General features: G+C 33.9%; 1 protein-coding gene across 1 annotated transcript in view; it reads left to right on the top strand.

Annotated features, from left to right (window-relative positions):
• The window catches only part of LRP1B (LDL receptor related protein 1B), a gene marked incomplete at its 3' end in the record, with an annotated part of 1,731,654 nt that overhangs the window by 1,114,199 nt on the left and 599,227 nt on the right, over positions 1-18,228 (top strand). Inside the window, exon 21 of the mRNA XM_084254814.1 lies at positions 16,166-16,348. Coding sequence (XP_084110940.1) covers positions 16,166-16,348 — 183 coding nt within the window. The remainder of the gene's footprint in view (positions 1-16,165; positions 16,349-18,228) is intronic.

Genomic DNA, 18,228 nt, shown 5'->3' with positions numbered 1-18,228 from the left:
CATATAATATTTTGAGTAGTTCAGAGTGAATTTCAGAGTAAAAATAAATTGCTCATCAGATCAAGTATATGTACATGGAATTGTGTAAAATAATTTGTTGATATCATTATTTTCACTCCTTTCTCTGATTTTCAACATAATAACACCTCATATTATGCCTTCTTCTTTAGGTTTTGCTTTATTTGTTTTATTTTATTTACTAGTACTTTAATCCCCATCTATTCTATTTTTTTAAATATTTACTTATATATGCATATAAGAGCTGGGGTACAGGCCAGAGGTGCGAATGGTAAGAGGATTCACCAAAGACAGAGTGGGGAACAGATCGGGCAGATCTACTGAAATACACTGCTGAGGGGAGCAGGGTGAGGCAGGAGAGGTCTGCTGTGTCATGTGGGTTGCTCCCTGGTCAGCTGGGGATCAAACTCGTGCTGCAGAGGCTGCAGAGAGCTTCATAGTGCTGTGCTTAATACCTTGCTTTTTTTTTTTTTTAAGATTTATTTTATTTACTTATGTATACGAGAGCTGGGGTGTAGGCCAGAGGTGAGGCGGGAATGTGGGATGAGAGGATTCACCAGAAACAGAGTGGGGAACAGAACAGGTGTACTGGCTGAAATACACTGCTGAGGAGAGCAGTGGGCCAGCCTGGAGAGGTCTTTTGAGCAATGTGTTGATCAACTGCAGATAGATTTATGGTGCGAGACTTAACCCCTTGTGGCATCAGGGAGGCCCTCCCCTCCTATTCTAAATAATCAAGCCATAAATCCTCACCTCCCCTCTAAGAAGAGCAGAAAAGGTATGACTTTTTTTGCATTTCCATGCCATTTTTTTTTAATTTAAATGAATTGCCTATTAAATGGCAATATATTCCAACAGTTTGGCTTTCTGAAAACTAAGAAAGAAAGGAATTCAAGACCATGGGTTTCAGTATATCTATGGGAGTCTGAGACTGTCATTTAATGGGTTACTTTACAAAATTTGATCAGTCATAGAACACATTAATAAGAAATCTTTTTGCAAATATCACAGATGAAATCACTTACCAGTCAACATCAATACAATCAGTAACATTGTTAAGTAGAAGTTTTCTTTCTGAATAGGAAATGTAAAGATTTTTTTTATCCATTTTTTAAAATTTAATTCATATGTAAAGGATTTTTTTATGTGCTAGGCACTATGCTTGAACTCAAGTAGATAAAAAGATGAAAAAAAAAATGTGATCCCTGTTCAGGTTCAGATATCTATCATAAAAACAGACTAAGATAAAGTGATTTATTTAATAAGATAGAACAGGGATAGAGGGCAATCATCTACTGTATGATCATAAGAAATAATTTTCAAAGTGTGGTCCAAGGTAGTATAATTGTCTTCTACAACCTGTAAAATTGGAGTTTCTAATGAGTTTTCTCTGACACAGACTCCTATTGCCTGTCTTCACTCTCTCTCTCTCTCTCTCTCTCCACTCACCTCTCGTTCTCCCTCCATCTCTCCTTCCCTCCTCCTCAGCTCTAAATATTGTAAAAAGTGGCACTTGAAATTGTCTACATTATACTAGATCCTGACTTTTTTGTAAATTATGTAAGTGATTTATTAAAAGACATGTTATTTGATTTTGGTTTTACTCCTTTCAAGACTTGGGCCACGAGAGTGATACTGATGATGCAAATTATAGCTAAGCAATCATATGTGAACCATGAGGCAGTGAAACAATTTAATGTTCACTGGTCTTGACATCATTCATGTCTTTCCCTAGTAATGGACATAATAGATATTATAAGAAAACGAAAAAAGGAGTAGAAACTAATTTTTTTAATATATCATAAGGTTTAACATAAGATTTAACATATTTGAATTTTATTTTGCCTCAAAATCAAGAGAATAATGAATTATAGATAAAACTACTATTTATTATTTTCTATTTTCTATTATGCAGTAGCTTCAAGTATATATTTACCCCATTCTTCTCTTGATCTATCTCATTTTTGTGTCCTTTTCTGACTCACCACTGTATATGAGCTAGACATTTAGTTTATAATTGATATGATGGGGACAAAGAAAATGTGTACAAAAGATTTTTTTTTTGTATATTTAGAATATTCATCTGGGCATAGTTTAAATTTTGTTACTAAATTACACTTTGAATATAAACTGCCTTTTCCCCTACCCCACAGATGTCTTTTTAGGCTCCTCGGGAAATGTGCATCTGTGGCCTGTTGGCATTGCTCCATAATATGCTGTGAAAGATAAATTGCCCCAAATTTAATTTCCTTTCCTATCAGATGTGATACCCTGCCCCTTCCTATTGTGTTTATCTCTAAGTTATATAATCATTGTACGTTAAGAAGTTTTGTCAAGATTAGTTTAGCCTCATGAGTATCCCAAGTGAGTTGTACACTCCCCTGTTGGCTCTCTAGATAAAATTTTGGGGTTAAATTAGAGAAAAGCAGTGGCCATTTGTTGATAATGGCCTTCCTATTTAGAGCACCTTAGTTTCACTAATGTATAGTTTCACTAATACATTAGTGTAAAATATATACTGTCAATATCATGCATTTTTTATATGACTATGGTGATGATCCAGATAATCTTCATGATTCTTGGTCTTATTTCAAGCAAATAATAAGAACCTTCTCAACTAATTTATATTTGTTAGATTATAAATGCACAATGATTCCTGTCTAATAATGTGGTTGGTGAATGTAAAGTGCTAGAATTGAGGATAAGTAATATTTTGAACTGATTTTGTTTCAAGACAATCCAGAGTATTTAGAAGGGCATTTAGACATTTTTATGCATATTGACTGTATGGTATGTGATACAGAAGCTGCAACATAGCCATGACAAAGAGAATTGTTAAGGTTGATCAGGAGAGTCATTTTGCACATGCAGGATTTGTGAGGCCACTGCCAAGGTAAAGTAGAAATTTGATACAATTAGTCACATAATTCAGTCCCAAAACCTGCTGTGGTAGAATAACCAGGGAATTTTGGCTTAAGTTTCCAGACTGACTGTCAAAACTGATCAAATCCACCATATAATTGTTCAGCACTTTGCTTTACACTGCCTGGGTAAGCAGAACATATGGTATGACTTCTCTCCACTCAAATTGTTTTCAAAATGGCAGAAAGACTCTTGAATTAACTTTTTATGATAAAGCTGCAGGTGAATCCAAGAACTCAAACCTCAACACATTGATATAATTTCCATTTCAGAAAATTCTTGATTTTAAGATTAATTCATATTCTCTCTGAAGCCACTTTCAAAAAAGAATACTATAGTGATGATTTTTTTTAAATATCAATATGATTAAATTATGGGAAAAGTGAAATGGACGGTCTCCGTCTATATAGACTAATGTCTGCCAATTTCCTTCCATCTTGATGCTGTGTTGTTCTTTTATTTCCAAATTCCCTCGCTAGACAAAAAAAAAAAAAAATAGTAACTACAGAAACTGCTGTTTTTTTCTCTGTGTGCGTTTTTTAAGATTTATTTATTTATGCATACAAGAGCTGGGGTATATGCCAGAGGTGTGATTTTCTCTCTATCCCACATGGGGTTTGAGTGTGTGATTGCTTTCCTTGGTTTCAGTCCTGTTTATCATTAATTTAGCACTGGGTCCTTTTTGGTCCCAATGCCTTAATTGCTATACATTTTTGTGGTTATACTTTTGTAAAGCTACTAGGTGAATAGTTTTTTACCAAGTGGAGAAGTAAGTGAGGCTGGATCCTCAAAGTATTTGGTATTTGGTAGGAGGGAAATTCCTTGAGAGTCTCAGGACTGAACATATAAAGGTTTTTTTTTTTTTTTAAAAAAAAAAACAAAAAAACAAAAAACAGATTTATTTATACAAGCACTGGGTACAGTCAGAAGTGCGGGAGCGTGAGAGAATTCACCAGAGCCAGAGCGGGGAACAGAATAGGCAGAAGGACCTGAGTACACTGCTGAGAGGAGCAGTGGGTGGCATGAGAGATCTGCGCCCCATCATGTGGGACCCTCCCCGGTGGGCGCTGCAGAGGCTGCTGGCAGTTTTGCAGCCCAGCGCTCAACCGCTGCTCCACCAGGGGAAACCCTATAAAGGTTTTATGAAAAGATAGTTTTACAGGACCTCTCCGGCGGCGCAGCGCTTGAGCGCTGGGTTGCGAAGCTGCCCGCAGCCTCTGCAGCGCTGGTTCGATCCCCAGCTGCTCCCCGGCCACCAGAGGAGGGTCCCACATGGCGCGCAGACCTCCCCTGCCGCTCGCTGCTCCCCTCGGCAGTGTACTTCGGTCCTTCTGCCTGTTCTGCTCCCTGCTCTGGCTCTGGTGAATTCTCTCACCCTCCCGTGCTTCTGACTGTACCCAGTGCATGTATAAATAAATAAATTAATTAAAAAATATATACTAACATTAAAAAAAAAGAGTTTTACTTGTAAGGGCATCAAGATTAAAGTTAAAATGAGATTGCCGTCTTTCCTTACAAGTTTCAAACTCTGTGGCCATAATGGTGAACAAAAAAATTAAGAAGAAATAAAAAAAGTAGAATCTGGACAAACGTCATAGACATAAAACACCTATTGTATAGAATTAATATTATCTCATGGTTGACAGTTTCATTCATTTGAATTGTATAAGTTTTCATTTTTATACTCCTTTTGTGAATAATCTCAACTATATTTTACCCAAGAAATAGGCATCTCTAAAGTGAGCATGTAAAATTGCTCAGTATCTTTAAATAGTTGTTCCTCTGGTTAATTTCCATTCAGAATTTTTTTGTAAAAGTTGAACACAAATAATGTCAAGATGAATTGGTAGAGAAGAGGATAGAATTTTTTTTTCTGCAATAGATTTTTCCCCTAATTTTTGTAATTTATCTAAATGCAACTTAACTATTCCTCAAATATTTGGAATTTGCTTTTAAGAATCTGACCCTTATTTGTATTCATTGTTTTTTTAATGCAATCGGTTTATCTAAAAAGGAAATATTTACTCCCTACTGGATTAAGTGAATAAGCTTGTATAACCTTTATTTACATCCATTGCAGATTAAAAGAAATTTAAAATTAAATGTGACTTGACCTTCAATTTTGATTAATTATAAAAAACTTTGACAAATTCCGAAATCCACTAGACCATTAAATGTATAACACTACATTAATATGCGTGCTCATATTCTCCTGCATTAACAATTTAACTTTGCTTCCACTTTCAAAATTTCCACTTCTCTTTTAGACTTTGTCCTTATTCATTCATACACTCATTTATCTGACTGTTTCCCTGTTCCCAGATTTAAGAGGAAAGGTAAATATTTTTTTCTTTGTAGTTTCATAGTTGAGCACAATATTTGATATATAAGTGAGTGATAATAAAATAATTCCTGAGTCAGTCTATTTCATGAACACAAAATTTGCTTATCCTTTCAGAATCCAACTCATACATGTTTTGTCTTAAATATCTACAAATTGTTTCTGTTCCTGCACTTTACATTCAGATGCTAGAGTTGACTTTCATGAGTTGTACAAGATTAGGGGTACTGAGCTAGTCTCTTATAGTTCCTTAGTAACAGTCCCTTAGTACATTTACTTATAATGCAGTCACTTTCAATTATACAATAAACACTTGCCATTTAAACCCAGGATTCAATACAATAAAATAGATAGGATGTCTCCCTTATCGTTTATTATTGTTTATTTCTTTTTTTTTTATTTAAGTCCTCTCTTCCCAATACATAGTAAGCTCTAGAAAGATAAGAAAAGTTTAAATTTTTTATGTAGCTGTTATTTAATAGTAACTGCCTAGTGAGGAGATTCCATTAGTGATAATATTGAGGAAAAAAAGAGTTGACATGTTGGCAATCCATTAAATGCTAGACACTTTACATTTGTTTTTCCATTTAGTCCTCATAATAAAGATTACCTAGAGAGGTTAAGATACTTGCCTAGGATTACGCAGCTGGAGTTTCAAACAAAGGTTTTTTGCTCTTGATTCCTAAATTCATTTGTCTGCTTATGCAACTATGGAATTTGATTTTTCCTTTCTCTCTGTGAATTAAAATTCATATAATGCCCAAATAATTACTACTTTGTTCTCAATTGCATGCTCAATTTCACTTTAAGATGAGAAAAGAAAGACTTTTCTACTTATTATAGGTTATTGTAATGAAATTTCCCAAAGGACGCTAGAATGGCTAGGTCATTACATTAAACAATCACAGTAAATTGTTCTCTCTTTTTGTTCCTATCTGCTTATCCTCCCACAATTCTTCTTGATAAGTGGATTCGGGAATTTTGTCATTGGAACAGTCCCTCACAAATCTCTTTAGTCCCCCAAAGAGTATGTTTGTCTGCATAAAAGTTTTACCACATACACTCAGAGAATGTAAGAAACTGGAAAAAAAAAATCAATAAATCATTTAGTTCAGCTCTTTACTTATGTAGACAGGAAAAAGACTCAGCAAGATAAAATTATCCTCATGTGCATATAACTTAAAAAAATGTACTCTCTTGGGCCTCCCCTGGTGGTGCAGGCAGTTGAGCGCTGCGCTGTGTGTGAAGCTGTCCACAGCCTCTGCACCGCCAGTTCGTTCCCGGCAGGCTGGCGAGGGTCTCACATGGTGCCGCAGACCTCTCCTGTCTCGACCGCTGCTCCCCTCAGCAGTGTGTTTCGCCAGTATGCCTGTTCTGTTACCCGCTCTGGCTCTGGTGAATCCTCTCACCCTCCCATGAATCTGGACTGTACCCCAGTTCTTGTATGGATAAATAAATAAATCTTTAAAGAAAAAAATGTACTTTCCTGAAGGAGCTGATAATGTTCTGTATTAAAGAGGTAGAGGTTAAGCCCTTTGATGCACATTAGTATTTTCAGGAAATATTTTGGAATTCAAAGTTATGCCAAGTTCAGTTATTAAAATTGATTTATAGTTAAAGAATTGGGTAAAATATTTAAGTGCGAAGAGAATGGAAATAAAAAAAAAACAACTTTTACATTCCTGTCTATATCATGTCCTATTTTAAGTGAAACATCATGTGTTTTGTAGCACAATTTCATTCTAACCACATGGAAAACAGAAATCAGGAAACAATCAGTCTCAGTTATCTGTTTTGTTTTTCTTTCATTAAAATATTATGAAGATATTTTCAATTGATCTTTACTGAAAAATAACAACTATTATTTCACAATCACTGAATTTACTGAGAATAAAATATTGACCTTGAATTTGGGGAAATTAAGAAATCATGCTGTAGACTCAGCAAAGTCATATAAACATTTATCAATTTTTTTGACTATTCTCTTTTAATGAAAATATGGATTGTTTCCTAATAAAATATGATTAAAAACTAACTGAAAATCTAGTTTTAAAGAAATATATCTACTTTCAATGAACTACATATAGTCTAGCTTAACTTTGATCTCTTAGAGATTGATTCATCCTCCTTAAGCTAATTTTAAAATATCAAAACAATGCTAATTTGTAATGGATCATATCAGAGGAACCTCTGTTTATTTCCAGAATATAATATCTCTTTCCGACATTAATTCTATGAACAAATTTCATTAAGAACAAATTGCATGCTCAATTTGAATCGATTAATACAGTGCCTGTTTTAAGAATCTATGTTTCTAGAAATGTGATTATCAGGTCTGTTAAAAGGAATCAAATAAATATAAGTTAAAAAGTTAAATATTAGGAAATGGCCCATTAAAATAAGAATAAAGAAGTCAGTTATTCCATGTGAAATATGCAGAAAATTAGTAATGGGTTCACACTTATTCCTAGACAAATTTAGCTTTTTTTTAAATTAAGATAGCAATTATACACCTTGGTGTTAAATGGGGGTCATATCTTGGTTTTTAAAATATATAATTAATAATTAAAGTCAATAGTTGACAAAGCATCTAATTTTAATCAGGAAACTCAGTCTGTTTCTGTACTTTTAATAAAGCTGAAAAATCATGGTAAGAATGTATTAATTTCCATAGTTAATTAATATCCTTCCTCATTCCCAAGTTGTAGTTAAGGATCAGAGAAATGGTAGGACTTTAAGCATTCAAGAAAAAAACAAGCTGACTGAAAAAAGGTAAAGACATGGATAATAATCAATTCACCTCTCAATATCTGAGTAGTGCCCATGCTTTTGTAAGAGTAAAAAAAATAGCAATTGGAGAAAACTTTGCTTTCTTCCTATAGAAATAGTTGGTAGGTAGTATTTTTCAGAATCTATTTGAACTGTCAGCATTTGTTTCCTTATTTATGTGAGGTTTCATCTGAATTTGCATTTAGATATTACATTCCTGCAATATAAAGACCAGATCAATTCTCTTTTGATCAGGGAATTTATTTCACTTCCAGATTGGTATTTGTGCACACATGAACTTCCAAAGAAGTCTGTCATTGTTTACACTGAAACCTTTCCACAGATAGCGTTGGTGCATAAAAAATTCTACTTAAACGATCACAACCTTATTGGCTTGGAATATTAATTCATATCAAAATCTTTCAGCATATTTGTTTTAATATATATGCACTTGAGTGGGATGTTCTATGAATCATAAACAGAATTTACAACATTTAGAAGTTGTCAAATCTTTTCTGTAAAGGCTCACATAGTAAATATATTAAATCTTGCCTGTTCAACTACCCATCTCCACTATTTTAGCAAAGAAGAAGCCACAGACTATGTGTTAACTAGTGATTATGACTGTGTTTCAGTAAAATGTTATTACCAAAACCAGTCAGTAGAACAGAATTGGTTTGCAGGTCAGAATATGTTGGTCCGTCATTTAAATCACAAATAGAGACAAGATATAAAGGAGCCATACCCAAATAAGCCTTTATGTCCATATTTCATAGACCAACGAGCTTATTATGGATGAAAGCAAACACAAAAAATTAATGGGGATGAGAAAATTACTAGGATACTTTTTCCAAAGTTGACAGTGCAGCTGGGTTCCAAAAATTCAAATTGTGTGTGTGTGTGTGTGTGTGTGTGTGTGTGTAAGACAAGTAGTGGTATGTTATGCATCAACAGCAGCAACAGCTTTTCCAGGTTCTGCAATCATCTATATATGTCTAAAATAGTTGTTAAAATAGAAGGCTGGACCTCCCCAGTGGCACAGCAGGTTGAGAGCTGTACTGTGAAGCTGTCCTCAGCCTCTGCCTGGCCGGCCACGAAGAATCCCACATGGCAAGCAGACCTCTCTTCCCTCGCCCGCTGCTCCCCTCAGCAGTGTATTTCAGTCAGTCTGCCTGTTCTGTTCCCTGCTCTGTCTCTGGTGAATTCTCTCACCCCCCAACCCCCCAACCCCCGACGCCTCTGACTGTACTCCAGTTTTTGCATAAATAAAAATAAATCTTTAAAATAAAATAGAAGGCAAACTATGAAACCTAAGACATGGAGTCTGTTGGGGTGAAAGAGATGGGTGCCCGGTAAGCATAATAACCAGGAGTTATGCATCTAAAACATAAATGGCACAGGAAGTCATCCATATCAAATGGGATGAGGAAAAGTTGATTTAAAGAGAGACTTCAGGCTTGACTTCATTGTTAATTTTCAGCAGAGACTTAAGTAACAAGGCAATCAGCAGCCCTCCTAGGCAAATCCATCCTACATTTCATAGAGAAGAGCATGATAGTGGACCCACACCAACCCATATTCAGGGTCTAGCCACTCACAGCTCAAGCCTAGGAGTTAGGTTTAAAGAATAAATGGTTCTCTAAGAATTTCTAGAAAACAAGGACCACCTCCTTAGGGAGATGTTAATGGTCGCCTCAGGCAGAAGCAGGAGAAGGTTATAGACACACCCAGTTGATAAATTCAATAAAACTATTGATAGACTGCCAACCATTTCTTTCTTTCTTTCTTTTTTTTTTTAATACAAGAGCTGGGGTACAGTCAGGAGTGTGGGAGGGTGTGAGGATACACCTGAGACAGAGTGGGGAACAGAACATGCAGATTGATGAAATACAGTGCTGAGGGGAGCAGAGGTCAAGACAGGAGAGGTCTGCCTCACCATGTGGGACCCTCGCTGGCCGGCTGGGATCGAACTCGCACTGCAGAGGCTGCAGACAGCTTCACAGCTCAGCGCTCAACCCGCTGCGCCATCAGGGAGGCCCTGCCACACCATTTCTAAGTAGTTTCAGGGTAGTTGAAGAGTATCTAGGAATCTGGAGCTAACAGCTGCTTTAGGTACAGAAATTATTAATTTATAATGATTCATTGAAAATCTAGGAACTGAGATGTACTGACACAGCAATTATAGAAAAAGGGCACCATGATTTTTACTTTTCAAAGCATTTTGCAATGAATGACAAGTGAAGGTATAAACTCTATTAAAACAATTCACAAGAAAGTTTTTTCCCCAGATTTGTCTCACAATATAAATAACCCATTATTTTTGCAATACCATTATTAACTATTTCCTCAGGGGATGTTGAACATTCCTTACAAACCAAAAATATATATTATATATTTTGACTGAGAGAAACAGTATAAATAAAAATTTTGCAATTCCTGATATTCTTCTTTATTAATTTAGGAGAAAATATTTATTTCTGTCTCAGTACATTTGCTAGTTTTCTAACTCCAAATATTTAGTTACAGTGGATTCATTTAAATATTGGGATAAATTCCACAATCAGTTGCCACATTTCCTCCAGGGCTTTGCAGTTATTTATTTATTACATTTCCCAAATTGTATGCTTGGTTTAAATAGCTTCAGGGTAAAAATATAATAAAATTGCATTAGTTAAAAATATAACCAGCATCATCAACATGAAAACCTAACAGTGAAACAGCATGAGCATATACATATAAACATAGTCATCATTTTAATACTCCTTTGAGACAAGCTGTACAGATTGAATGCCAAGCCCTGAAGCTTAGACAAATGGGGCTTTGGGGAAACACATAGGCCAGGAGCTCAGGTTGAAATGGTCATCACAGGCTCCTCTGAGGAATGTAGCTCTCCATCCAGGGGCAAAATCAACAACTGTTAACAGAAGCTGATTTCATTTGGCAAGAAGGTTGGGCAGAAATAAAACTCCATGAATTTTTCTGTATTTTCTGGTGGAAGATGACTATTCCTAACAATCATCACTCACCCATACCTGACAGATACTGAAAAATAGTTTTGTGATGTTTTTAATTTATTATAAGGGGGTAGACTGAGAAATGGGAAAGAAAAGAGTCTGAAATTATGAGCATGCATACACATACACACAAACACTCACACACGTGTGCATGCTTATCTACCTGGCATTATAATAAACTTGATTGTTCAGGTAGATGAAATAGGTGTATATTGCAAATTTCTGAACTTTTAGAGATCATTTTCTCCCTTTCTGTTTACTGTCTAAGTGCTTCCAAAATGATCTATATGTTACGTATTTGAGTTTTAGAATCTTGTTGAAAGTCCTATCTCTGATTGTCAATTGCTTTTAGGATTATGTCCAAATCATTTAACATAGCACACAGGACTGTTCAATGTCTGGGCCATGCTTTTAGCTTGACTTTTCTTCCCTTTACCCTTCTCATACATCACAGAATTTTATGAATGCTGCTGATTTGTTCAGAATCTATTTTATCCCATTCCATTTTCTCCTCTACCTGATTTTAATCATTTTTTAGAACTTATCTTCTGTCATAAGAAGAATGCCTTATTTGAAATCCCCAAGTCCAGGTCAGTTTTTCTAAGTATATCATGGTGTTTTCACATATGGCCTCACCGTGATATTGCTTTATAACATCTACATCATCTCTTTCCCTGTATCCCATTATTCTATAATCTTTACCTTTTATTTTCACCTGGATTCTAGCAAATGATTTCATCTCTCTACTTCCACACAAGATACTTCACGTCTGTTTTTCACACAGCAGCCAGTGAGAGTTTTCTATGGTTTAGATTCAGTTTTAATATCACTCCTCTATTTGAAATCCTCTAATAGAGAGATACCTGGCAAACTTATCTTAGCAGAATTATCGAGAAAGCCTACAAGATTCCACCCCTACCCACTTTGCAATGTTTTGGGCTCATCTCAAATTTCACCTCAGAAAGATTCTCTATCCGCTCTAATTAAGATACCTCCTATATACACGGTACTCCTTATGATAGTCAGGAGAGATGTTCATGATATATCTCCATTTCTTCTCTTTTCTGGAAATAGGAAGCTTGTATTTCCTGGAAAATTTGTGCTTGTGTGGAACCAACATGATGGACCCCATCCACATGACTAGCTCTAACCAATGTGTTGTAATGAAGAGTGATGTATCTTCTTATATTCTTTCCCCTATAGTACTCCTTATATCTATTTTCTTTGCTTACTCTACTCACTTTCTGGATTAATCTAGTTTATGAACTTGTATATGTATATATTTGTTGCTTACAAACTTCCTTTTCCCCTCATGTAAATTCTGTGAGAATAGTAATATTTCTTTATTATTCATTGCTCTGTCCTAGTATTTGTAAAATGTCTGGCACTTTGTAATATATATGTAAAAAGAACCAATGAAGTAATCACTTAGGCCAATATTTTCATTTAAATTAATATGAAACTAAACTCTAGTGACTTTGTGGCTAATTAGATGTATGACCACGAGTACTATTAGCCAAATTTTCTTATTTCTTGGATCTTTCTTCCTCTTTCCTACTTGGCAATCAATTGAAGAAACAAGCTCAGGGGGGGAATAGATTGCCTAATGCAACGTTTAATTTATTGATGTTTCATAAAAGACAAAATTTTAACATGATATTTGAATAAAATAAATATTATCTTTTTAGAAAAAAGCTTAAACAGTAGTTTAAATATTAAAAAAGAGGTTTACAGATACTGCTTGATTATTATATGAGCTATTTTTTTCCCTTCTTGAGTGTCTATATCAGAAAAGTGTTTCAGGAAGGAAGTAATGACTCCAGTGTTAAAAAGGCAGCCTTTATAACTTCAATTAAATGAAATTAAATCATCACATCTGGGTTGCTTATTTGTTGTCTAATTGCAGACAAATTGATTATTAATTTATATTTCTGTGAAATGGGATGCTCTTAGTAAGCAGATATATTTTAATAAAAATAAAAATGAACAGATGGTTATTTCTTTTTATCTCTCGGTTTTAATTTAGCCAAATATAATTTATTTGAAGCATAAAGAAAAGTGAAATACAATATAAACTTCCTTTATATACAAGGCATATAGAATAGAGGATAAAGAAACATAAAAATGTGAAACTGGTCTAGTCATTCCTCTTAAAGTCTATCTAGAGAGGGCCTCCCCGGTGGCGCAGCGGTTGAGCACTGGGTTGCGAAGCTGCCTGCAGCCTCTGCAGTGCCGGTTCAATCCCCAGCTGTTCCCCGGCCACCAGAGGAGGGTCCCACATGGCGCGCAGACCTCTCCTGCCGCCCACTGCTCCCCTCAGCAGTGTACTTCGGTCCTTCTGCCTGCTCTGCTCCCCGCTCTGGCTCTGGTGAATTCTCTCGCCCTCCCGCGCTTCTGACTGTACCCAGTGCTTGTATGTATAAATCAATCAATCAATCAATAAACAAATCTTTAAAAAAAAAAAAAAAAAAAAAAAAAAGTCTATCTAGAGAGTCAAAATCCCCTCCACAGGAATAAAATTCGAATCAACATGAAAGTATCATATGTGGTTTCTGAGATTTTTTTAAATTCCTAAAGCCTACCCTTGAATTCCATGAACCTGTAGACACCAAAAAATAAAAGACTCAATCCTATGAAGTTGTTTTTTTTTTTTTTGATTAAGTGAGTCTTAAAGAAAATTATGAACATTAAAATGTGAACTGTAAATGAGAAGGCAATTCAGGTTGGGGAGATAATATAACCAAGAATAGGAAGTACATATTAGTGACTTGTGTATATACTTTATTAAGAGGAGAACTGTTAACTACTTAGAGTTGAATGTTTATATTATATAACATATTGTCTTCTCCAAACTATACCCTCATTTTAAAGTTACTATAATCTAAACATTTTTAATGTTCCTTTCTAGATATAATACCAGTACATAGAGATTTAGACATGAGGAACTAAAGAAAAAAATAAAGGAAATAAACACTTCACAGAAATATTACATTCATAATTAATGCATAAGATGATGTTTATAATAAGAAAACAAAGGAGTAGATCCATTTATGAAGCACAAATAAACCAAACAATATGAAACAAAACATAGAAAATGATTTGACTATAGCAGCATAAAACTTTTCTACAAAGATTCTTCTTTCCGTGTGTTCGCAACTTATTTTCAGCTATATATAACACTGAACAAAAATATTAGAATTCTAGATCTAAAGTCGACATAACTGCAGACAAAGGGAAAAAGGAACTCCTTCACTGTAGTAAGAGTTTATCATTTGCAAAGCTCATTTTGAAGCAGGTTAATTGTTGGTTTGTATAGAACCAACTTAATGTTGTAAACCAGTATTACTTTAATAAAATATACAAGAACTACATTATTGAAACTGAAATTATTTTACTTAATCATGAACACTATAGAATGATTTTGGTGTCTAGAAAAGTAGAAAAAGAAAGCCTATGCTGTGGGAAGGGATTTTAAGGTGAGACTAGGTGCCTTCTCTGTACATTGGGTGTGGTTATTTTATGTTCTCTCTAGAGGTTACTTTTGAAAATCAATCCTATAGATTTTCTACAAAATATATAGAATTTTCTATATAATACATAGATGTTTCTATAATACATAATGATTTCTATATAATAATTAGTCTATTAGCCCTATATAGATTTTTTTTTTTTTTTTTTTTTTGTGCATTGAGACTCCTATTTTCTATCAACAGAACTTCTTTACTTTTGCTTTGGGCGGGGGTGTGGTTTTTTCTCTTCTCCTACAACCCAGTTATTACTCTAGTAATACTTGGGAAATATCATCTCTCGTACATCTTTATAATGTTGTATCACCTGGCATATAATTATTGAAAGTTTTAAATAAAATAATCAGAAATTGAGATATGTGTATTAGAGAAAATAGGAACAATGTTCTGTTGTTGATTTGATAGTCATTCACAAAACTCATTTTAATTCTCACATCTCTGTAAACTACTTTTCCAGTGAGCAAATAGAAGTCTCAAAAGACTAAGTAACTAGCTTGGTGATATTATTAGCTTTGACCTTAAGTGAATTTGCCTTGATTCATAACCACCTTATTCCTAGCACATCAAGTAAGGGATAACTTACATATGCTTGCTTCAACTTATCATAAATGGTACAGATTAATTGCCATTATACATGTGATGTGAATTAATTGTTAGATATAACTATGCAAGATACACAACAAATTTGTAGTATTAGAATTTTGGTCTAGAAAAATGTGTACTAAAATATTTATTTGCCAACAGGGTAATATAGGTTAATGTAATATTGCATAATAGATATTAATAAAATAATTAATATCAATTATACTTATATTCAATTAAATATAAACCATCTATACCCCCAGTGTTTGCTTCTTTATTCTTGTGTATGCTTATATGTAACATTTGACCTATTATTTTTGTCATCAGGTTTTTAGAATAGTGTTATCTGGGTACTCTATAAATTATTAATGAAAAAAATGAATTTGAAGTTGTAGTGCCTCATTCATTTCTTATATGTGTCTTTTCTGATTTCAGATTTGAAATATTACATCCTAAAGATTTGCTCATTACTTAGGATTTATGTTTATGTGTTTTTCACAACTTGGAGAGTTTTTTCAAAGATTTTGTTAATCAGAAAGTAGTTAAAATATTTTGATTATTTACCACAATAGTCTGAAAGTACTTATTTAAAGAAATGTCAAAACATCAACTAAATCTTAACATTTGTAGTAGAATGAGGGACCTCTCTTATTAGTAAAAATCCTTCATAGACCTCATTCGTTAAGATACTAATTGAAATCACAACATAGTATCCACACATTATCATACTTTCATGTCCCCTTATCCTAATGTACATGGCATTTTCAGTAAATCTGTGGGAGGCAAGATACATTTTCTCTAATTATTAACATTACTGAAAATAATTTGAAAATACAGAGAATTTATAGCTATTAAACAACTCAAATAAAATCATGTTCTCTAGCTTCATAGTAATGCCTGAAGAAAGAAAAACTTGAGAAATTATCAAGTTAAATCTTAATTTCTCTCCATTTTCCCCCCTTCTGTCTCTCTATCCTTCATTTCTATTTAAGAGATTCGTTCTCCTGCTGGTTGCAGTGAAAATGAATTTCATTGCCATCCTGATGGAAATTGTATTCCTGATATGTGGCGCTGTGATGGAGAAAAAGATTGTGAAGACGGTAGTGATGAAAAAGGCTGCAATGGCACTTTAAGATTGTGTGACCACAAAACCAAGTTTTCATGTCGGAAGACAGGTAAGCAGAGTTTTGGGTTCAGTCTAGCTTGGGCTTCTTAGATGTATAATTCTGTGTGTTTAAGAGGTGTGTTCACATTTATACCTTACACACACACACACATCTATTATATACATATAATAGATGTGTGTGTGTGTGTGTGTATGTGTTATCAACAGTAGTAGCTAACATTTACTGAGTATAAGTCTGCACATTTCTAGATATGTACCCTGTATGAGCTCTTTTCATCCTTGCATTTCACAATGGGGAAATTGAGGCCCAGAGAGCATTTTAATTCAAATGAATAAAAGTTAAAAGGAATTTTACTTTGCTGGCTCATAGTGCCAGCATGGCAGAATTAGGATTTGAAATCAGGTAATCTGGTTTCAGAGTCTGACATTTAAGTCTACAGAAAGACAAGTGCTAATACCATAGATATTCCTCTTTCCATATAAGTAATGCTTAGAACTAGAAAAGATGACTATAAGAGAAAGGTAGAAATGTATACTTTTTTTTTAACTAGTGCTGGATTCCATTAGGAGGAAAATGATCCTTGTCATGTAAGCCTTTGTTCTGAAAGTCACTTAAACTCATTTTTTTAAATGAAGGCTGTTATTATGACTTTTCCATTTTACAGCATGCAATATTATCTGCCTTCTATGATAAACTGATTTATTTATTTATTTCTCATTCTATACCAGATGACTTGAAGCTTAAAGAATAATAGATTATGACTTAACTATTTTGATGTAATTTGTGAAATGATTGATATCATAATCCAATAACCCATGGAAATAATTTTCTGTAGATTCGGGGATATAATCTGGAACCTATGAAATTTCATTTTAATGTTAAATTGCTTTTGAATTGCTTAATCATGAGCTCTTAGTGATTCATTTTACTCCTACTATCTCAACCCAAAGGTAGAAATGGAAAGTTATCACAGTAATAAAAAATACCACATGTCCCTTGGGCATTTAAAAGCTAAAGGTAAATTTTGTTACTTTTCTCCTGATTACAATTAAGCATTCAAATAAGAAATCGATAAATATAAGCTTGCAATTGACATAGATAAATACGTTTGAGGTCCATCCCACGTGAGGGAATTTTCTTTCCATAATAGTTACATTTCCAACAATATTTTTCACAATTATATGACTCTTCAATTATTATAAGAAAAGTCTCACTTTGGAATATTGGCTAGAAAAGCATGATTTTGAATATAGGGATTAACATATTAGAATATATTAACAGTAGATGAATAACTTGTTAAGTGAATTATTTACTAAATAAGCATATTTTAATTTAATATTCTAAAACTGATTCTGAAGAGTCAGATATTTCACTCAGGTTAATACCATTCTAAACATATACCGAACATATTTTTCCCCATGTTACTTCTGCATACTAATGCAGCTTCTGTGCTAATGTTGAAGTATATCAGATAGTTTAGACTTTCATGGGTATAGGAATAAGAAACTGGCAAGGATATCGTGAAACCAAATATAAATTGATACAGAAAATCCTGAGTTAAAACTAAATTAATATGTGATCAAGACTCAGATGAATCTCTAAATGTGAAACCATTTTATAAATCTTTATATAGAAATAAATTATAAATAGCTTTATAATAAAGTAAGTTCTAAAAGGTACATGTTGGTAATAACTGGTTTGAGCTTTCTATAACAGAAAATATGCAGAGAAGACATATAAAAGATAAATAACAGGATTAAGTGATACTAATAGAAAACTTCAAGTGCTTGTGAATTATATTTTATGTGTATATTGATATTTTGCTTTAAACATGTATGGAGTAGCTTTTACTGAATGTGACTCAACTTAAAAATATATATGGTGTAAGGTGAGTGTGGTACAGTCATATGTGGAGGTATGCAATTCTA

Source organism: Talpa europaea, assembly GCF_964194135.1.
Source record: "Talpa europaea genome assembly, chromosome: 1".
Lineage (NCBI taxonomy): Eukaryota > Metazoa > Chordata > Mammalia > Eulipotyphla > Talpidae > Talpa > Talpa europaea.
Note: the sequence above shows the minus strand (reverse complement) of the source record. Positions and strands in the feature narration are given on the sequence as shown.